Genomic DNA, 22561 nt, shown 5'->3' on the forward strand with positions numbered 1-22561 from the left:
GTCTTGATGAAAAGTTAAAAACGTGTATTTATACGGATACATAATGTTACTTTTCCTTCCACGTTTAACTCATACACTGTTTTTGGAATTCTGGTTCACAAAATCTGCATTTCTGCACCATGATTTTGAAGGCAAAAACCCGAATGCTGAGCCAGTGGTCAATTCTGAGGCGCCCAGCATGTTCAGGAGGCAGTGTCAGGTAGCGTGTCCCTTACCTGGAGGGGTGTAGGCATCCATGGAGGTCTGCACAACCAGGGACCTGCGTTTGGAAGGCATAGGCACCGCCATCTTCCACTCTTTGTGTTTGGCCAGAGCTGCCTGGACAGCTTCCGTGTGGACGTCTGAAACGGAGAGAGCTCAGTCACTCAGGGCTCAGCTGAGGTCCCAGAGGCCAAGCTGTACCCTCCTCTCTGTCCCCGCAGCACGGTTCATCCACCTTCTCAAACTCACCAACAGATGGGTAGGTGAGGAAAGAAAATCAGTGTTTACAATTCCAGTAAAGACATTAAAATTTATTCACAGATTTTAATTATTCATTTTATTACTGCAGAATCCATGTCCACAAGCAAACACTGGCTGTAAACTGCGCTGAGATTTTTCTTTTTAGGGTGAATGGACCTTGATCTTTGGAGATTCTTTGTAGGTCACACGTTTGAGCCTCCAAATCCCTTTCACTGTACCACGGAGAGGCGTGCACACGCCTCGCACCCCAACTCACACAGCCACAGTCACAGCTCAGCTCAATACCAGCCATGGGCCAGGACTGTGTTGGCTATGGATAAGGTATGGCTGTGTCCCCACCCAAATTTCAACTTGAATTGTACCTCCCAGAATTCCCATGTGTTGTGGGAGCGACCTAGGGAGAGGTAATTGAATCACTGAGGCCCATCTTTCCTGTGCTATTCTTGTGATAGTGAATAAATCTCATGAGATCTCATGGTTTATCAGGGGTTTCCGCTTTTGCTTCTACCTCGTTTTCTCTTGCTGCTGACATGTAAGAAGTGCCTTTCGCTTCCCACCATGATTCTGAGGCCTCCCCACTATGTGGAACTGCAAGGCCAACTAAATCTTTTTCTTCCCTGTCCCGGGCATGTCTTTATCAGCAGCATGAAAAGAGACTAAAACAACCATTAAGACATTTTGTGGCTATTAACCCATTACATTAATTCCACACATTCACTGAATGCCTTCTCTGTAAGTCCCTACGGGCTGGGGACGCAGTGGTGATAAGGCAGACAGTCTCATGGCATCTAACGCAGGCCACTTCTTAAGGGATGAGACAAGTGATAGATGGGCTAGAGAATTAAAGCAGAGACAGATGCAGCGGCAACTCCAAACTGTGAAGCCAGGGAAGAACCCTCTTAACACAGAATCAGAACAACGGGAATGAAACATACCGGCTGTCAAGACGAGAATCTTTGAGACACAGGCAAAAACCCACTGAAAAGCCCTAAACTGTCAGTGAGAACGGTGTTAGCAGAATAAAAACACCACCAAAAATGGCCAGCGTGAGTGAAGACAGGTTGGGGCAGTTTTCTCTGAAGCTGCGAGAATAATCCCATGAAAGGGAATCGGACGTTGTTGGGGTCCGTGCCGGGGGTGGTGGAGAATGAAAGAACACACAAAAGACAGAGACACACAGAGAACATGGCAGCCGCACTCAGAGCCTCCGCCTCACTTTATTTATACTCCATAAACCCCACGTCAGCAGAAAGAATGCAATGCAAAACAAACTTTCTTTTCCCACATGTAACCTTCTACTCAGTTCCTTGTTTCTATGCTCTTCCTTATCTGCCTGCCTTCTTGGCGTCTACGGGAGTTCATTAAAAATTCAATTGGAGATACTGTCCTTGAGCCCTATCTATTCTCAGCATACTGTTTTCAAAGGCCCCTGCAGGACGTGGCTTTCTGGCTTAAACCCCCCAAGCTGCCACCTGAGACAGGACCAAGACCCTCAGCATCACGCCCACAAGCAGCTCATCACACTGCTTGGTCTTGGTCAGCCTTTGTGCACACTTCTCTCCCTAACTAAAGAGCCTGGTCATCTGGCCACTACTTCTAATTCCCAGGTCAAAAACCACTATGTGACTGACTTGGCTCATGGCCAAAAACTGAAGGGATCAATGAGGTGACAGTCCACTCACTTCCACAAATCGCTTTTTGTTTTGCATATTCTCCGTTTTAAACTTTTTGGATGTAATTTCAAACACACAGAAAATCTGCAAGACCAGCGTAGCGAATTCCCACATAACTTACCAGGCTCAACTTAGGCCCAACTGCTCCTATCTTACATCACTGCTTTCCACCCTCCCCCATGAATTTTCTAAGTCAAATGGAAATAAATTTCAGATACTATGTCCTTCCATACCTAAATGTTTCAATGTATTTCCTCAACACAAGGATATGCTCTCACATTCATTTTCCTCAAGATCGGGAAATTTAACTGTCATATACAAAGTTCACTTTCAAATGGTGTCAACTGTCTCCATAATTTTTTTACTTTGTCTTCCTCTTTTACGATCCAATCCAGGATCATGAATTGATTTGTCGTGTGATTTTTACCCGTCCAGAATCCAAGTTTCTCAGCTTTTGTGTTTCTTGAAATTGGAAATGTTAAAGAATACAGGTCAGTTATTTCACAGCTTGTCCTTTATTTTGGTATCTTCCGGACTAGACTCAAGAGTATGCATTTTAGCAGGGACACCGCAGAAGTCTGTCCTGTGTGACAATGTTAACATCGGCAACTCAGTGAAGGTGGTGCTTACGTGCCTCCAAAGCAAAGATGCTACTTCTCGCGTTGAAATTAAGATTTGGGAGGAGACACCCTGATACTATGTACATATTCTGTTTTCCATCAATTCTTCACTACTAGTTTTAGCATCCACTGATTTCCTGTCATTCCTTCTAAATCATTAGATCTTCCATATTCACTGAAAAATAATTACTCTATCTTTCAGCATTCATTTACCTATGTCCATATGTACTCATGGAGTCTGGCTTTTTGGGTTATGATTCATAGTTACAATTGTTTGTTCTGTTGCTCAACTGGTCCCAGATTTGACACCGGATTCCCCAGCCCTTAGACCAGGGCTCCTTCTAGTGAAGAACCGTGTTTGGAAGCTAAGAGTGGGCACCGGGTGCTGCTGGGCATTGCCAGCAAGTAGAACACACAACACGCATGTACACGCATGTGCACGCACACCCATCCACAGGCACTTCTATCCCTGTCTACATCTGTCGGGAGCCACCAGCTTATACTGGTACCTCCTGCTGCAACCGAATCCCACGTGATCCATTCCAGGCTTTGGCCTTTTCTTATTTCTACCTCTCTTACCAAGAAAGAAACCTGGCTCCTGTAACACTCAACATATTCACTGATTTATTAAGCTTATTTGCTTAAGCCTGGAGATACAGAAATGCTTTCAGAATTGCTATCTAATACCACTGTGAAAAATCTATCGAGTTCAGTGCTCATTTGTAATTATTTTTTCATTGTTTTTTTGGAAGGGAGAGAGTACAAAGTATACACAGTGAAATGTTCAGATCTTGAGTTCACTTGGCGCATTATGATAAATGGAAATTTATTACCCTAATCAAATCTTTTGCGTCAAAGTTCCCACAAGTCCCCTCCCAGCCCTCAAGAGACAGCCACCGTTCATTCTCGAGGAGTGTTCTTGGCGCTCTTCCGTCACCCGAGACTCGCATAGATTCTCCATCGTCACATGGACTCCACGGCGTGGTGTTCACTTTTTGCTCAATTCAAGGCTCCTGGAACTCATCCCCGTTGTCTGTTTTGGTTTCAGTATTTTGTACGTTTTTCCTGATGGGAACTAGGACAATGTATGAATATATCAGAATTTGCTCATGTTTCTCCAGATGAGAGAGATTTATGTTGTTTCCAGTTCTTGGCTATGACAATTTACTCTGGAGATAATGTGCATTCTTTTACAAGGACACACATTTTCAGCTCTCCTTGGTGAACGTCTACGGCGTACCTGCTGGGCCATATGGTAAGTGTACACATTTTAAAGAAACTGCCACAGTTTGCTGAAGTGGCTGTGCCATTTTAAGTCTCCATCAGTCTGAGATCCAGTCTGTCATATCTTCACCAGCACCTGCTACTGTCCTCCCTTCTCCAGTCTTGTGAAGGGGAACCTTGTGGGTTTAAGTTGTACTTACCCAATGACTCCCTGGTGAGCACCTTTCACGGGCCACTGGGCATCTGTATACATCTGTTGCGAAGTGTCCATCTTGCATGCTTGCAAAATTCACACCGTTTCTGGTTGTTTGTACATTTCCTAAAATATTCTAAATAAGGCCCTGTGTCTTCTGTACATCAAGCATCTCCCTGCTTCCAAGTCTTTATGCCTTTTAGTTCTCCTGACTCACTTCATGGACGAGGGCCCCAGTGCGCACCATGCAAACCTGAAGCACGGAGAATGGCCATGCTCCCGACACCCCGACTATGGGCAGAGCTCCCCGGCTGCCACCACCGAGGAGGGGGGTCAACTCTTGTTTTTCAGGAGTGGCCTTTATCAAATGGAGAAAGTTCCCTACTGTTCCTGATGTGGTAGGAAATTCGTATAAGGACTATTAAATTTCAACAGATGTTTTTCAGTGTCCACTGAGAGGATAAAATAAATGGGTTTTCTGCTTTATTTTTTGTTAATGTGGTGAATTACATTGATTTTTGAATGATGAGCCAAATGTGCAATGCAAAACTACAGATCATGAGAACAAACTCTAAGTGTTCATGGTATTCTTATCCCTTTTACATATTTCTGGGTTTGATTTAGTAAGAATTTGTTCAAAGCTTTGGCATCTGTATGTCAACAAGAGTGAAAGGCGTGAGATTTTGCCTCGCATGCAAACTAACAAAGGGAGCCAGCACCAGCCCAATGCACTGACGGAGCCGGCACATTTCCGGGCCAGAAACAAAGGGCTTGTCACACACAGTGGGGCAGCAGGACCCACTCACCCCTGTCAATATTCAGGATCACACTGTGGGGCAGTGGGACCCACTCGCCCCCCTCAATACTCAGCAACGTCCTGTATCCCTGTACAAAGACAAGATGTTATTTAGGCAAAACAAAATTAATGATCATGTAAAGAACCGCTTACATTTTTCTCTTCTGAGAAAATTTGTCTTTAGCACCCATGGCTGTCAAGGCACTGACTTGCACATTATACATAATACTGCTTGTGGCCAAAGTCATGGTACCTTCCTATTCTTAAATAATTTACCAAGAGTTCTGAAAGGTGAGTATTTTAAAGAGAAAAGTGGTATGTGGGTTACCCAGGCTAAGGAGTGAATTAGCCGGACAATTCTTGTGAAATATGTGCTTTTTCTAATAAGAAAATCTGAGAACAAGGTATCAGTGTGAGTCTGTTATCTCCACGAAGGAGTGAAATGGGTGCTGGGAAACTGAAGGAGCTTCAGAACGGGAATCTCACAACCTCAAATGGGGAGACCGGCAATTGGGAAAGCAGTCGCTCTGATTCATGGAGTTTTCGGAGATTCACGTCCACTCCGTGCTGCATTTGAGCGACTTTTCTTCTTGTGATGTGGACCCGACAGAAGAGAGGTCCCACGTAGACATTCGGCATTTGTGAGGGTCTGGCACCATGACTCACTTCCATAGATTTAACATGTTTATGTATAAATTACAATGGCTCAACTGTATAAAAACTGATAGCAGTTATGGATCAATTCCCTCATTTCTCACTTAAGCCACACTTCCTGTTTCTGCAAGAACATATCGCTTAGCTAGAAGACACGATGTTGACATTGAAAGGAAAAAGGACCTTGTATAAAAATGATGCAGATAATTCTTCTCAAAGGCCACTGGGACACACACTGTGTTGGTGACCAGCTATCTACCGGCACGGCAGCGAGAGAGACAGAGCTCCACGCGTGAGCAGTCACAGCTCCCGTGACCCACACCAAGACCCCCAGGGTGACGACAGGCCAACCTACAGCCTTGGAACGTACACTTCCTTCCCGAAATAGCTTCCCGAGAGACAACAAACAGTGATAATTGCAGGCATTTCTATGACTGGGAAGCAAGAAACCCTCCCAGTCCTGTTCCTTCTACACCACATCCAGAACAGGCGTACACCCGGTGTAGAAAGCTCCCAAGGCCTGAACAGATCATTCGATTCTAATTCAGACTGACCTAATCTCTGCAGTGCAGTCCTACAAACAGACTTTCAAAGAGTTACCAAACCACTACCTCAAACCTCATGCTTTCTCTGCTTCGAAAGAGGACATGCGGCTCGGTTTATACAGCCACCAGAACACACACAGGGTATTATCTTATTGCCCTTCAGTGCCAAGAAGAATCCTGTGGTCTCTCACAGTAAAAACAAAACCACAGCCACCACAACCCAGCTTTTCAAGTTGCAGGGAGTTTTACAGCCTCTTTCTATGTCGTCTTCCTTTTTGCCCCAAACTGGATATTCTTTTTACTTTCTCCTTATTTCCTGAATATAATTTGATCAATATAATCAAAGTGCTTGTGTTAGAAGCAACTTTACTTAAAAAGAATTGAAAGAATTACATCAAAATATTAAGAGTAGCCATTTCAGGGTCACAAGAGAACAATATATTGTTTTTGTTCATTATTTCCAACATTTGCAAAGTTTTTTGCCTTGAGTGTAGTCACTTTTGCGATCAGAGGTTACAGTGCTTGATGGAATGAGGCCATGAAGCACACACACCACTGAGTTTCTAACACAGAGCAATCTATGGGGAAGGATGGAGACACAGGAAAGGTTCATTTTAAAGCAATGCAGGCGTTTTTTTCATAAAGGCAAGAGACATTTTTTAAAGTGTTTGCATCATACACAAGTCTGCTAAATTTGGTCAAAACACAGAGAAAACAGTAACAGAAGAACACTTTAGCCCACAAGGAGACCAGCACACCCAGCTTGAGACCACTCCAGATGAGGAGTGGAGAGTGGTTTCCTCACAGCTGACCCACAGGATCGGGTAACACAAGCAGAAGGGAAACATGGGGACCACAGAGACATCAGACTATGGACTTCATAGCAAGAGACAGCAACACAAACTAGCGGAGTAATTAAAAACTATGGTAAAAAGAGGTCCACATTCTATTTTAACCTGAAATCAGTGGCACGGGGACCACCACACCACCCTGCAGTTGCCTCCTCCCTCCCCCACACACAGCAGCCTCCTGGGACAACATCCTACTTCCAACTTGCAGTTGCCTCCCGTCCCACCCCCCCACAGTGGCCCCCTACATCATCATCCTACTTCCACCCTGCAGCTGCCTCCCATCCCCAACACACAGCAGCCTCCTGGGACCACCTCCTACTTGCCGGCCACAGCCTGGAGCCCCCAAAGCATGGAGGGGCTTAGCGAGCCACACAGCATTCCCTCTTCACACCTGGGAAGTCAGCCCCTCACTGAAGTGGGTCCTGCGCCCACCAGCTGTGCACGATCAGAGGTGTGAGGTTACGGACCTGGTCACCAACTATGCAGAGAGGCATGAGGTCATGGAATTAGTCGCCCGTTGTGCACGATCAGAGGTGTGCAAGGTTCCAGACCTGGTCACCTGCTATGCACAATCAGAGGTGTGAGGTGATGGACCCGGTCACCCGCTGGGTATGAATAGAGGTGTGGGTGGTTAGTGACCTGGTCACCAGCTCTGCACAATCAGAGCCATGCGAAGTTACAGACCTGGTCACCAGCTGCACCCAATCAGAAGCTTTTGAGGTTAGGGACCTGGTCACCTGCTGTGCACAGAAGTGTGAGGTTATGGACCTCGTCACCCGCTGTGCATGATCAGAGGTGGGCCAGGTTAGGGACCATGTGCGTGGTGATGGACCTGATCAGCAGCCAAGACACCTGACGTTTCCAGTGTCATCCCGGCTTCTTTCAAAACTGGAAAAGTCTTCAGATATTTCCCAAAAGCTTGTCCATCTTTGAAAACGATATGCGTGTGCACAGGTGATACTGATGACTGAAGATTGAAGGTTAGAGCATTCCAGCCCCATGCCCATGTCCCATCCCATCTGCGAAAACTTGAGCACAAACATCTCCCTCTCTGAAGCTCCCTGAACCCTGTGGCAGGCCTGAGACTCAGGTCCAGTGTCCTGTCAGTTACACTGAACAAAATGTAATTCAACACTGGCCATGGGCCCTGTGCTTTAAAAACCACATATAAATCTCCCAAAGAACTACAATCTATGAAAGCTTTCATGGCTAGTATTTTAGAAAGACTGATCAGTCTTGACCTAAATCAAAGCCGACACTGCCCAAATTCACTCTAACCCCAGCTTCGTGCACAGGCAGCCATCGCCTGGCCGTCAGGGTGACCAGCAGCCTGGGCACAGACAGGACCAGCGCCGGTCCCTCCCTGCACCTTAAGGGGGCTTCTGAGCTGCTGTCCATGATCAGTGATGGTGACGCCCAGAGCAGCTTTCCGGGAAAGCAGTAAACCTTTCAGGTCCTCACCTCACGAGGATGGCCATGTATAAATCAACCGCCTTTGTTACTGCCCTGCCATTCTCAAAGAGGGGATGGGTTAAACTTCTTTATCCACATGCCCAACACAAGGCACACCTGCTCCAGCACGAGGCTCATCTACTTAATCCTGGGAAACTCACACAACCCACAATCAGAGGCCGCGCACAATCCGAGACTGAGCACAATCAGAGACCACACACAATCAGAGGCTGCACAGAGACCACACACAGAGACCCACACAATCAGAGGCCACAAAGAGGCCAGAGGCCACAATCAGAGACTATACACAATCACAGGATGTGCACAATCAGAGGCCATGCACAGTCTCTGCAACCTCATCAGAAACTGTTTCTGACCATTCACCTGAGGCCACCAAGTTTAAATGAGAGGCCCAGGTTTTAAAAGACAGCAGGAGTTCTCTGAAGGCAAACTCCGTGCATTCCACCATCAGCACCATTTGTGCCTGTCACGGTCAGGAAGAACCACAACCACGTCTCGGTGCCCTTGCAGTGCAGGGCGCTGCGTTTCTCCCCCTTTCCAAACCCGCGGCGGCTCCTGGCGACCCAGCGCCTCTGCTCAGCCACACGCCCGCAAGGCCTTCCTCCCTCACCCCACAGGGGAGCTCCCGCAGCCGGGCTATCTGGCTCATCACTCCGATTCAGTCACTTACACCCTCATTCCAGGCTGAAAATCTCTTCTGAAAATATCCAAATCTTACCCACGTCAGGCTCCATCTTTTCCCCAGAGCTCCTCATCCCCTCCAGAGCAGCAGCCCTGGTGCCCGTGCAGCCGGGGCCTGTGGGCAGATCCGTGGGCTCAGAATGCCCAGCCCTTCAGCCCCTCTGTGTGTCCCCTTACTCCCTGCTCCCTGGCGTTAATGCCCTCCGTCTTCGATTTCCTGATAGGCAAAAGGGGGTTAATTCTAAGAGTGCTAACCGAACTGGATCACTTAACACCATGTCGGGCCCAGAATACCCCTTGATCAATGACAGGTATTGCTGCGCTGTTACCATTGCGCTGGGTCCAGGTTTCCTGTGAGCCCTTTAGGCTCTTTGCCGTAAAGGCCACTCAATGGTCCTGTCCAAGCCTGTCTGTGGCAGATGGACAGGTGAGTGGCCGATGCACACGTGTGATGCTGAATGGGATCGTGCAAAGCTGGCCCCGCGTATTGTGGTCAACGTAAGAAAAAAGTCGCCCATGCTTGCTTGCTGCTGCCCTGCGGTGTCCAGAAGGAGCCGCTTAAAGGCAACTGCGCCACACCTACCTTCTTGGAAGGAGACGGCAAGACCAGATTGGCTGGAGCTGGGAAGTTGTGCCCTACAGATCAGGGCTGCGTAACCCAGGGAAGGCATCACTCGAAACACGTGCTGGAGGGCAGCCAATCCGACCCAACCGTCCACCTCCAGGGTCAGCCATGGGGCTCCACTTGATGTGTCATCCTGATCACCCCTCACAGAGCAAATGAGCCTTGGACTTCAGCCTGTCCTAGGTACAACACCGACTCCCACCTCCCACGTCCTGAACCAGCCTGTTCCGGGGATTGCTGTGGAGGTAGAGGAGCAGGCCCAAGACATCTAGTGGCATTTCCTGGCAAGGACACTCACCATGCTCGACCATAAAACTCGGGTCAACTGGTTATCGGAGGGACTGTAATTTACTTGTGGCACGCATGGATACTGATTGACCCAGGGAGGGGCACGGAGGAGGCTGAAGGAAAACCCATGGTGACTGCGCCAGGCATTCCCGCACACACCGACATCTTCAGACTAGGGCGGCGTCCTAGTCTTACAATCAAACCGAAAGCCCAGAGAAACTAGGGACCTTGTCCAAGACCAGCAACAGGTATGTGGGCAGCTGGGATTCAACTAAGTCCTTTCCTGGATCCATCCACGCTGCTCCCTGCCCCCACTCCCACCACCCCGCCATGGCCCCCGATAGACACAGCAGGTCTGAACATCAGGCACCCCGCACGCAGAGTACGGAGCAGAGCCGGCTTCCGCAGTGGGATCTCACACACATCCCACTCCCCTTCTTGCCGAATGCCTCGGGACTCTGTGCGGTCAAGTCTGCAGATGTGGCCTCACTCTGCGCTAGGAGATCTGGGTGGCCGGCAGCGTTTTGCAGAGTGCTCCTCCAGACGGGGCTCGTCGGCTGATCCATGAGACACAGGACACCTGAGAGAAGGGCCGACAAACCCCACAAAGTCGCTCCCAACATGGAGAGGAGAGGACCACAGCGGGGCTCTCGCAGTCCACGCTTTGGACAGGTCTTGCTGCAAACTGTGGTGCTCGTCAGGCGCGAGGAAGTTTCCCAGGGCAGGAGCTCTAAGTGACACAGCAAAAGTGACACAGGCGATGCAGCAGGATGTACTTCAGCTCAGGGCTCAGGAACCACGGGGTGCAGCGTGGCCTACAGCAAACCAGACACATCAGAAGCCAATGTCCCACCTTTTACATTCAGTGACATTGAACGGAGGGAGTTATCTGTAGCAATCATCTTCCTGGGGGACCCGTACAGCACGCATGACCACCGACACTGACCACGAGTCCTTCCTAGGTCCTGGGGGCTACCCCACTTTACACGCACGGTTCCATGCACAAATCTACGCGTGGCAGTTGTTAGCCCCAGCTTAGAGATGAGGAAAACGCTGCTGGAAAAGCTAAGTGAGAAAATCAGACTTCAGCACACCTGCCATCTCCAAGACCACTACTGCTCTATGTGCTAGGGTCTCAAGGGTTGGGTGTGTGGCATTTTAAGTGACTAATTGTAGGTGATTTTCTTCTCTCCTACACCTGTTTAGCCTGAACGTGCACTGCCCTATGTAGACCAGCAATGCTCTTTCCTGCCTCGGGTTCTCGTTACTGCCTTCCGGAAAATCTCACCTGCTTTACAGCCAAGCCAGGTAGGCCTGGTCAGCCGCACAGTGAAACTCCTGCAGTGTCAGAGCTAAGTGCTGGCTGAGACTTTAACAGCGAAGACAGTGGAGTAATGGGGATAAACTGAGCAAAACTGTATTGTAACGCAGATGAACGTCTAGAAGCAAAAGAAACTGACACCCCTGAGAGCAGGCGACTGTCTCTTACTATGATGTTAATAGCAGCTTGCTGTTTCCAGTGTCTCCGTGTGCCAGGGTTTCCAGTCAGCGTTTGTGTTTATCTGCTCTTGGGCTACCCGATCAAACCTCTGCAGAGATCAGGGATATCTAAATTGACCCAGTATCTGCAGGCTGGCTGCTCAGAGGCTGTGGTGTGGAACGGCCAGGACATCGCTTAGTCATACGGGGCACAAGCACGTCCCTTGCCACTCCTGTCTTTCTGTTTCATCAAACCCTCTTTTCTCCTGAATATTGACCATAGCAAAGTCATTAGCCTTCGAGATGCATTTGAAACATCAACTTGCTTTGTTCAAGAGGTTTAAGACACACGTAAGTCTTTCTTGCCATGCTCAACACACACAGCCGGCCATTTCTGAAGTCAGTGTTTCTGGAACAAAAGCCTTGGCCTGCCCCAGTGAACATTCACACTGAGCACACTGTCGCAAGGCTGCTTGGCCAACCAGCAGGGGGCAGGAGAGAGCTGCAGGGGCCACGTGGGGTCCCTGCAAAGGCGCCTCACTCCCTCAGTCAAGCGCGGTGCCTCCTGCCAATCCAGCGGCTTCCTCCAAGGGGAAGAGGCCTCTTCAGCTGCTACTGCACTGATTTCAGACGGCTCAGCCAATGGGGCAACAGATTCAACAGAGTTCTATGTTGTTTAAGGAAAACTTCTGTTACCAGGCAACCTTAGTACCATATTCAACGTAAAATAACCAACAACATTGTTTTCAAAACAACATGCTACTAGTGCCTTATCCTTCAATGCTGCTTAAACACGGAAAAGTATGAGGAAAAAAGAGCATGGCACTTACTTCTTAAAAAATAACACCTCTTCCAGGTTATTTTTACCCCTATCATAAAGACTTAGAACTATGGATTCCCTACAGGAATGTGGAGTGGGGTTGGATCCCCACACTGACCCAGACTCACCCCAGGTCAGTCATCCCCCCACCACGGGGTTCACACCTCTCCAGGCCCTGTCACCTCATCAAGGAAAGGTGGCGTCTCTGAGCTCTCTTCGCAGGAAGCACCCGAACGGGAGCTAGAGACACAGACACACCCACAACTACTTTGAAATCCTAAACATATTTAAGGACTTCATTATTAGCTTTTTAAAACTGTAAGAACAAAGTGACCCTGGTTTTAACCTCTCTGCCACAATAACACCGTGTACATCTGTCTTTTGCTATTTGTTCCTTCTCCAGCAGCTGCTGCCTGGCTGGCCGACCGCAGAAGAACAGCCTCTGGTACTCCCGGGAAGCCCTCGGTAAAAGCGTGAACACCACGATCACGTCTCAGGACGCCGCACATGTTAGGGTCGCCCACAGACCGCCATTCCCAGTGCCTAGAAGGCACTGAACGGGCCTCCTGCTCTTTGTAAATGTCAACTTTCCTAAGCTAAGTTGTGTTGAAAATTTTTAACTGCAGTCCACACGTACTTCTTTGTGTCTTGTTTTTATCCTAGAGGAATACTTTTATGGAAAATTAAGCTTGCAAGGTTGAAGGATTTTCTGAAAGTCGACTCCTAATCCTGGAAGAAAAAAAAAAATGGGCCAAATGTGGTGCTCACGCCTGTAATCCCAGCAGTTTCGGAGGTTGAGGCCAGGAGATTGCTTGAGCCCAGGAGCTCGAGACCAGCCTGGAAAACATGGCAAAACCCTGTCTCTACTAAAAATACCAATAATAATAATAATAAAGCTGGGCGTGGTGACGTGTGTCTAGTCACAGCAACTCAGGAAGCTGAGGTGGGACGATCACCTGAGCCCAGGAGGTGAAGGCTGCAGTCAGCCAAGATTTGCATCACTGCACTCCAGCTTGGGCGACAGAGTGAGACACCGTCTCGAAAAAACGAAAAGCAAAAACAACTGTATAAATCATTATAGAAGGGAGCTGGCCAGGCGCAGTGGCTCACGCCTGTAATCCCAGCAATTTGGGAGGTCGAGGTGGGCAGATCACCTGAGGTCAGGAGTTTGAGACCAGCCTGGACACTATGGCAAAACCCCATCTCTAATAAAAATACAAAAATTAGCGGGGCATGGTGGTGGGTACCTGTAATCCCAACTACTGGGGAGGCTGAGGCAGGAGAATCACTTCAACCCTGGAGGCGGAAGTTGCAGCGGGCCGAGACTGCGTCACTGCACTCCAGCCTGGGCAACAAGAGTGAGAGTCCACTTCAAAAAATAAAAATAAAAATCAAGGGAGCTAATGTTTTTCATTTAAAGGAAGGGAGAAGAACATTCAGTATTTATACCTCTCAAGCACACATCTCCAGTGGTGTCCTAAAGTATTCAAGATACACATTCCTACAAATATAGCTCAAAACTACTCACCAAGTTACATGCTAAAAGCACATGCATTGTAAGAATGCTACGTTATATTTTTTGAGCATCTGTATCCAATATTTTAGCATACTGGCAGTTTTCCCTTCAGGTGCTGTATGCCTAAATTATTACGTGTTTAGTCCTTCATTTTAGAATTTATGACTATTATGCTTTAGGCAATAAACATAAGCTACTAAATTAATGACTTAGGGGAAAAGTTACTAAGTTAACTTGGAAGTTAAACTTTGCAAACTGAATTTGTTGGACCTCATTCAAGCTAGATGATCAGTTTTTTAAATTGTTTCCTGTGTGTTTCCCTCCAGGATGGAAATAGCTTCACTCTCATCCACTGTGCACACTGCAGCCCACGCCTCTCGTCCACCGCACCACACTGCAGCCTGCAATTCACCCTGTACCAGGCTTTCCACACCGTACCTGAAAGTCACTAAGTATAACCAAGAAGGAAATGAAAAGCAGATAAATGACCTCCACCCCTACATCCAGCATGCAAATGTTAAACATTCATCAAAGTAAAACCAAAATCCCATGTTAGCTCACGATTGTAACTGGTAGAGTTATGTGCATGGCAATTTAAAAAGTCTAGTTAAGTAAAAACCTAATTGAGACTCTCAAGAAAGACATCTGCAAAGATTGACAGTGAGGAGAGGACTTCACTCTGCATCCAGTCTGTTCTGGAAGCCACGGCCAAATATCAGGTTGTATAGATCCGAAAAGCAGGAAAAAACAAGTGTTGAAAGGTGTACAGTCTCAGCAATGTACAAATTCGATGTAGGATGCTCAGAAACCTTGAATTTCCAATCAGGAAACAGCAGCATGAGCGTTTCCCAGCAGTGCCCACTTTCTACCTACGGCATGTGTAACAGTTACGCTGGCCACCTCCGGGGGAACAGAGGCTTCCTGGTCACATTCGCTCTGGCAGCCACACAGCTGGCCCCGCCAAACACCTGTCTAATACTGAGGAACCACTCTCTCCCTGGGCTTTGCTCACTCTAGCCAGGAGAGCATATTTACAGAGTACTTTGCTGAGTCCTCGTTCAATGCGTCAAGCTTGTTGAAGGCAGGGCAACCCCATTCCTGGCCCAATTAAGTGAACTGAGCAGAGCAAATGCCTCCAGTTGCACGGCACTCAGTCACGACAGCAGTGGCCACTGTTCACAGGGCGCTGGCTTTGTGCCGAGAACAGTTCCAAGCGTCTTCTCTCTGTCCGAGGAATGTGCACTGCAACCCTGTGGGGCCGTTTGCAACGTCCACCAGAGTTCTGAGGCAGCCAAGTCCAGGCTGTCCGTGGGCCTTGCCACGTGGCCGTCCACGTCCCCTGCAGATCAGACCTCACTGCAGGGACCACGGGTTCCAGGGCTGCCTTGAGGCACATACTCCCTTCACCACCTCCTCCTGGCCCCTGACATCAACCCTCACCACTGCTGCCAACACTTGATTTTCTCATGGCTCCTGAGGGGCCTGTTCTGCCCTTCCCTGCTCCCTGCGTCCGGCTTGGAGGGTGCCCACATCAACGCCAACCCTCACGTAAATCACCAACCTTTCCACGGGGCTTGATGCCTAGGAGTCTCAATATCAGAAAGTCAGATTCCTGTGCTTGTTGGAGAATTTCTTCCCATTGTACAAGGAGATAAAATTCTAGGTGCCTGCAATAACCTCATTTCCACAACGAAGCAACTTCAGTAGTAGCACAAAACAAAACAAAAAAAAAAGCTTTTTTTTTTAAAAACTTCTTTTATACAAGCTAAATACAATTTAATTTTTACATCCACGTTCTCATCGGCTCCCACCTGGTGAGCAGGCAAATAGTAATTTTCAAAGAAACAAATTGTTGCATAATTTTAACACTTAGCATTATCACTATTAAGCAAGATTTATCCCAAAAATACATGATGATCTTGTTCTCACGTTCAAAAATTGATTGTCACACAGTGAAATAACACTTAATGCAAAGGAAATTTTCTTTTCAGGTATCTGTTCTGGAAAAGAAAAAAAAAAAGATTTCTGGCAAAGAGATAAACATTAATTATATAACAATCCAAAATGCCTCTGGGAAAAATGATGTCATCCAATTAGTTCTTTGAAGTGTTACAAATGCAGCTGAGTTTTAATAGTAATTTCTCCATAATTATCAAAAGAGTCTTTAAAAATCTTAGTGCTGAAATAACTATAAATGGATATAATACGCAAAGCAGAAGAGTTAACATTTGGGGTAGGATTTTGGCCCATATTTTTAACATATGCATAGTTATTCACCTAGTTGAAGCTTATCCCTCTCCTCCTAGGCTCTTCAAGACTGATTTTCAAACATAGACTGGCTTTTGGTACATGAAGGCAGCTTTAAAAGATGTCAGGATCAGGCCGGGCACAGTGGCTGAAGCCTGTAATCCCAGTATTTTAGGAGGGCAAGGTGGGCCGATCATTTAAGGCAAGGAGTTCGAGACCAGCCTGACCAATATGGCAAAACCCAGCCTATATTAAATATTTTTGTAATTAGCCAAGCGTGGTGGCACACACCTATAATCCCAGCTACTTGGGAGGCTGAGGCAGGGAGAACTGCTTGAAACCAGGAGGCAGAGGTTGCAGTGAGCCAAGATCGCACCACTGCACTCCAGCTTGGGCGACAAAGAGAGACGGTCTCAAACTAGAACTTAGCCCTCAGGAAAAGCATTGAGCACCCCCCACCCAAACCAACCCAAGGAATCACATGGCAATGGTTATCATCTGATTTCGACAAATAAAGTTCTGTTCTCCCCTCTGAACACAATGGTAAACACCTGCCATCAGCCCACAGAAACTCCCAGGACCCAGTAACACTGGACTAGCAAGATCAATGGGCCACGTATGCAGGGTTCAGCAGCAGAAAGTCATGGCACCGAGAATGGTGTGTGCTCAAACCAGATTCCTTGCTTTCGGGGTGAAGGGGCTTCCCGGGAAAATCTAGTCCAGTGGGATGGTTTCCACTTCCACCATGAGGAGGAAATGGGGGGTTTCCTGAGGGCACCGACAGGACCTGGGTCTCTGCCCCTTTGTCCTCTGTCCTGTTATGGGATGAGGGTGGGCTGAAGGCAGGTTTCCCCTACATCTTCCGGGCAGGAGAGATGGAGCTGACAGGTGGACGACGCTTTTTCCAAAACATTCCCATGTTTATAACCTGTTATCAACCTGTTTTCCCTGGAGATCAGTGAAGCAGCATCATTGATTCTCTTCCATTAGGGACAACCCGGTGTTACGGGAGGCAGGAGACGACATGCGAGCTGGTCTGAGTCAGTCACTTGTGTCTGATCCCCAGCGTGGTTGTCTATCAAATGGGCGGCCCCACAGACCAGTGACTTTGAACCAGAGTTCCATGGAGGTTGCCCAAGGACAGGGAGGGGGAAGAGGGGGAAGAGGGGGAAGAGGGGGAAGAGGAGGAAGAGGAGGGAGGAGGGAGGAGGTAGAGGAGGGAGGGGGAAAGGGAGGAAGGAAGGAAGAAGGGGAGGAAGGAAGGAAGAAGGGGAGAGGAAGGAAGGAAGAAGGGAAAGGGAAGGAAGAAGGGGAGGGGGCGGAAGAGGAGTGTGGAGGGAGGGGTGTGGAGGGAGGAGTGTGGAGGGAGCAGTGTGGAAGGAGGAGCAGAAGGGGGGTTCTCTGAGGAGGAGGGCCAAGTTTTTGAGGTGTCTTGGAGTCAGAGGTGGCAGTGGCTTGGGCTCTAGGCCCTCTGTTGCATAGTTTTAGGCTTTAACTATTTATATTTGTGGACTCTTTAAAAGATTTAATTTGAAGGAAACCGGAGTTGGGGATACCTTGCTTCTAAAACACAATTTCTCAAGCCTGAGACTAAGTGCTAGGCATTGCTCATTCTGTTACAATCATTTCCTCCTATTTAAAATCAGCCACACACCCCCAATCTCTCTTCAGGGCAAACATCTTTTCCGAGGATCTCAAACAGCAGAGCGAGCGGCCCGTGACCCCAGCCGTGGGCACGAGGAGTGAAGAGGAGACGTGTGGAGAGGGCTGCTGATGACATGAGAGGTAGAGGCCCGGCACCTCCCTCTAGGGGCTGTGCTCCTCCAGGCCTAAAGGACATCCTCGCCTCTGGGGTGAACAAGCAGCACAAACTATCAACACTTATTCCAAAAGAACAGGAAGAAAATTCAAACGAAGTTAATACAGTTACCCCAACACAACACTGCAGCAGCCCAGAAACAGGAGGGCCAGTGAGCCTGAGGTGGGCGGTTCCAATAGCAGGACAGCGACGTTGGCATTAGGGCTTTTCGGCAAAGAAAAAAAAAGACACAAAAGGTAACATGGGCCACCCATTATTTCCTGCCAGTGGAAAGACACCCACAGGCCCCCAGATGCCAACGGCCCCTTGGGAACGAGCTCAAGCAGCACTTCAGGTCTTCGCACGAGCAGGCACGTGGTGTCCTCAGTACCCCCGCCTGTGACACACACACCACACTTGACTCCCATACCTGAGGGTCCAGGGGAATGGCGGGAAGTTCTCGGGGGACCGGGCATCCTGTGAGGGCACTGCATGACTATGTACCTCAGAGGGGTCCCTGGGCAGGTGCTCTCTCTCCAAAGGATGAACTGGATCCTGACCACACCCAGATTGCGCTGGCCTCCAAGCCGAGCGCCAACATCTCACATCCAAAGGGATGCACAGATGCCTGCTGCACGTGGAGCCAAAGCCCCTCGCAGAGCTCAGGACGAACCCAGTGTCCAGGCCTGGGGCCGTCACCAGCCAGGAGAGGTGTCCGGGGCACTTCCCAGCGATGGCCACAAGAAGAAACAACTCAGGACAAAGCCAGTGTCCAGCCCCAGGGCCGTCACCAGCCTGGAGAGGCGTCTGGGGCATTTCTCAGCGATGGCCATGGGAAGTAACAACTCAGGCGCATCAGGGGCTTCCTCACTATATGGGTGTTAGAAGTAGAGACAGAGGTTCAGGTCTAGTGGCACAAACAGCGACGGATCCCATGGAAAAGTGGGCGTGGCCCCTCCATCCCAACAGCCTGCATGGCTACTCCATTCTGCTCCCATCACATACATCCCCACACAGCCAAGCCCCTTCTCCTTTCCCCCACTGGATTCATCAAATCAAACCTCGCTGTCCTTGGCAAATGTACCATTAATTTACTTACTGCCCAGTAAAAAAGCACACTTCCAGTTAACATGACACCCCCGCTACGATAGAACAGCCTTAATTCAGACATGACGCAGAGGAACAGAGGGAGGAGGGCTCGAGGGCCGTCCTGGAAACGGCAGCTGTTTTCTGGGGAAAGTCTCCCTCCCACCCGAGCCCGACACTCGAGCCACACTATCCCCATGGTGTCTGAAAACTCCATGAAGACAGGCTCACTCTGACCCCTTCACACCCACAACGCCAAAGAGGAGCAGGTGTTCAGGAAAAGTCTCCTGCTAGTGCTGAAGACAGGAATAATCCCTCGTGGTGCCCAGAATGTCAGGAGAAAACAAGGCACCATGTGGACGCCTTCCAGGTGAATTCTGGAATGACTCTGCCGAATGCCAGTCATCCTTTTACAGAACAAAACCAATACCGGAAAACATGTGTCACCAGCAGAGAGATGGTCCTTTTGATGGCTTACCAACACACCTACGTTACGCTGAATTTATCTCAAGCCACCCTCTCTGTGCTAATGTAAAAAGTCTCCTTTATTAACCAGTAGCCTTTTTCATCTGGTGCTTTTTAACAAGCAAGACGGTCCTGTAACACTCAGGCATTGTTGAAAACGTCAAATGGAAGCCTAGAAACCTCTTCCGTGCAGCTTCACTGCAAAGTATTTTGACGTGAGCCAAATCGTGCTATTCCTACATCTCCACAGGAAACTCAAGGCTTCATCAAGGAAACGCAGCATCATTTCTGCTAGGCACAGAAATTGGTGGGGTGGGCATGGGGTTGAGGGAACATTACATAGAAAGCACAACGCGATAATCACCTGTATGAGAGCCACACTGGCCGGCAAGCCCCGGTCGGCTCGGTCTCTACACAGTCACAGACGTGAGGCCTGGAGGGCAGACACCTGGCACTGCTGACTACCCCAAGGTCGTGGCCTCTGCCCCTTCTCTGCTGCTCATCAGTTCCAAGCTTCTGGCAACACCGCCTGCTGCCCCCACTGCCTCATCGACTCTTCGTGAAAAGCAAATGTTGCCAGGATAGCTTATGAGTACATTTGCCAGGAAAGCAGCTCCGATTGATGCTGAAACCCCGTTCTCACACCCCTGGCAGCTCCCTTGCCCCCGATGTGTACATGCTTGCAGCTCTGACCTTGCTCAGTGTCCACACAGGCTCTGTCCACTGGAGAGCCAAAGGCAGACTCAATGTTGAGTCAGAAATACACAAAGAGGGTGACGGTTACAAACTGCCTGCCTGCCCCTCAAAACACAGGTTGAAATCCTCAGCCTCAATGTGATGCTGTCAGGAGGCCTTTGGGAGGTAATGAGTTCCCGAGGCTGGAGACCCTTGAATGGGATTTGTGCCTCAGAAAGGGGCCCAGCAAATCCCTCACCCTCCCATTGTGTCAGGGCCAGAGAGGTGTGAGCCAACCAGGAAAGAGCCCACACCAGAATTCACCCGTGCGGCACCCTGATCCTGCCTTCCAGCCGCTAGAACTGTGAGAAACAAATTCCTGTTGTTCATAAGCCGCTCAGTCAATGGTGTTTCGTTACAGCAGCCTGAGCTGCCTGAGATGACGATGCTCACCGCCCTACAGAAACGGCTACTCCCCTCTCCCAGAAAGAGGGGTTTAATTAAAATCCCTGTCTCTCCTCGCGGCCACCACAGATCTCACTCCCCCACCCTGTAAGCCAGCAATTGTTAGGATTAAAGGAAAATGAGGATCGTTTTAGACCAGCCCCTCCATATCGGTCTGAAGCCTGTAACTTTGCCCACTTCCACGGTGGCCGTGTCACTGCATTGCCCATGTCAGCTCTGTGTCTGCACTGGGTCCCAGGCTCTGCACAGACTCCTCTAGCTGCCCATCAGCACAGCCATTTCCCCTTCTGCTTTGCAGGTTGTCCTTCAATATCCAACCCCCACCCCTCTGCAACCCAAGGCCTTCCGATCCAGGCATTCGGGGTGGGCTCAGCCATGTACTGCCGTCCTTGACTCAAGTAAACCAGGCCCAAGGCGTTGGCACCAACGATCTACTGGCTGTGGGGTCTGCACAGCTACTAGCTGCCCCAGCCACACCAGGGCCCGGGAGGGGAGGCAGAGGAACCTGTGAAGTTGCCAACAGCCATATGGGAACAGGGGCCCCTGGGATGAGGAGGATGCCATGGAAGGAAATTCAGAGAAAGAAAGAGCCCCAAGGCTGGACGGGTCATGCCCAAAGCCTACACTGCTGAATTTTCCAGGTTTCTGAACTCAATCGCTGACCCACACAGCACATGTTTCCTGAGTGCTGACCCCGCGTGGCATTGGATACGGCAATAAAGTAGGACCCCCACCTCCCCCATCCCCGACACATACACAGGGCCTCCGTCCTGGCGGGAAATCAGGCCTGGGGGCCCAGTTGGCACCGCGAGCCAGGGAAGGGGGACATTTCAGACGGATAGTGGGTGCAGCCTTGCCAAAGCCCAGCAGTCACCTGCACTGCCACAGCCAGGCTGAGTCCAGATCAGCCGCACAGAAACCTGACCCTCTCAAGGGCACGCCTGAGCTCATTAGGGACAGACACCGTCTCCTGCTGATCTCCAACACTTTCTCTGCATGTCTAGTTACAAACGGACGACGCAGTCTCGGAAGCACATCTGTGACTCTGGAGACAGATCCCAGGCCTCCCCCTGCTCCTCTCCGTGGTGCCATTGATGGGGAGGGGCCGGTATGGCCGCGAGGTCCCATACCCACAGCCACCCTGCCACGGAGACGCAGGCCTTCGACGATTATTTCTGCCAAAGAACCCTGCTGCGTCTTGGAGCACACCATGGTGGGCGGGAAGCTCCACCCGGAGAAACAGCGATGCTTCTCCCCAGAGCCAACGGAGGGCACCCCCCACCGTGCATTCAGCAATTACTTACATTCTAGAAAACATCTGGGTTAATGGGGAACAGTAAAATGAAAAAGACACACTAGAAAGGTTAGAAGGCTGTGTGAAGTCTCAGGAGGTCCAAAGGTTTCTTAACCAAGACTGCTGCGGTCAACGAGCTTACAGGGAAAGTTTCCACACGGGCCTTCAACAAGCAACGCTCAGCAGGGAGGAGCCACGTTCTGGGCAGAACCTCAGAACAAGAACATCGGACACCACAAAGTCACATCAGAGCCAACAGCAACTGAAATACAGCGCTCTCCTAAGATGTGTGCGTCACCTGCAGAAAGTCACCACACATTAAGATGGGGGAAGAAAAGGATAAGGTTAGAAACAAATTTGAAATTATTTCTGCATACATAAAATTTCTACATCCACTGGCTTTCTTTCTGGGAGTAACAACTTTTACATGAGATGCACATCCCCGTTGGAAGGAGTTTGGGTTTTCCGTGGGCAGAGTCAAGGGCTCTCCAAGAAATGTGAACCTTTTCTCACTCACTGAGCCGCGTGCCCTGAGGCCGTCCTGGCCTGCCTGAGCACCTCCCTGGCTCTGCCTCCAGCCAGCTCCTTCCAGCACTCACCCCGCTGCTCCCAGAGCCTGCACTGGCCCAGG

At 49.4% G+C, this 22561-nt stretch overlaps 1 protein-coding gene across 4 annotated transcripts in view; it reads right to left on the reverse strand.

The window, feature by feature from the left end:
- The window catches only part of LOC139355525 (disco-interacting protein 2 homolog C-like), a 157634-nt gene that overhangs the window by 36465 nt on the left and 98608 nt on the right, over positions 1 to 22561 (reverse strand). For all 4 annotated transcript variants that reach the window (XM_071067332.1, XM_071067334.1, XM_071067331.1 and 1 more), the window contains exon 2: positions 216 to 341. In XM_071067332.1, the coding sequence (XP_070923433.1) occupies positions 216 to 341 (126 nt within the window). The remainder of the gene's footprint in view (positions 1 to 215; positions 342 to 22561) is intronic.

This window comes from Macaca nemestrina, chromosome 7, assembly GCF_043159975.1.
Source record: "Macaca nemestrina isolate mMacNem1 chromosome 7, mMacNem.hap1, whole genome shotgun sequence".
Classification (NCBI taxonomy): domain Eukaryota; kingdom Metazoa; phylum Chordata; class Mammalia; order Primates; family Cercopithecidae; genus Macaca; species Macaca nemestrina.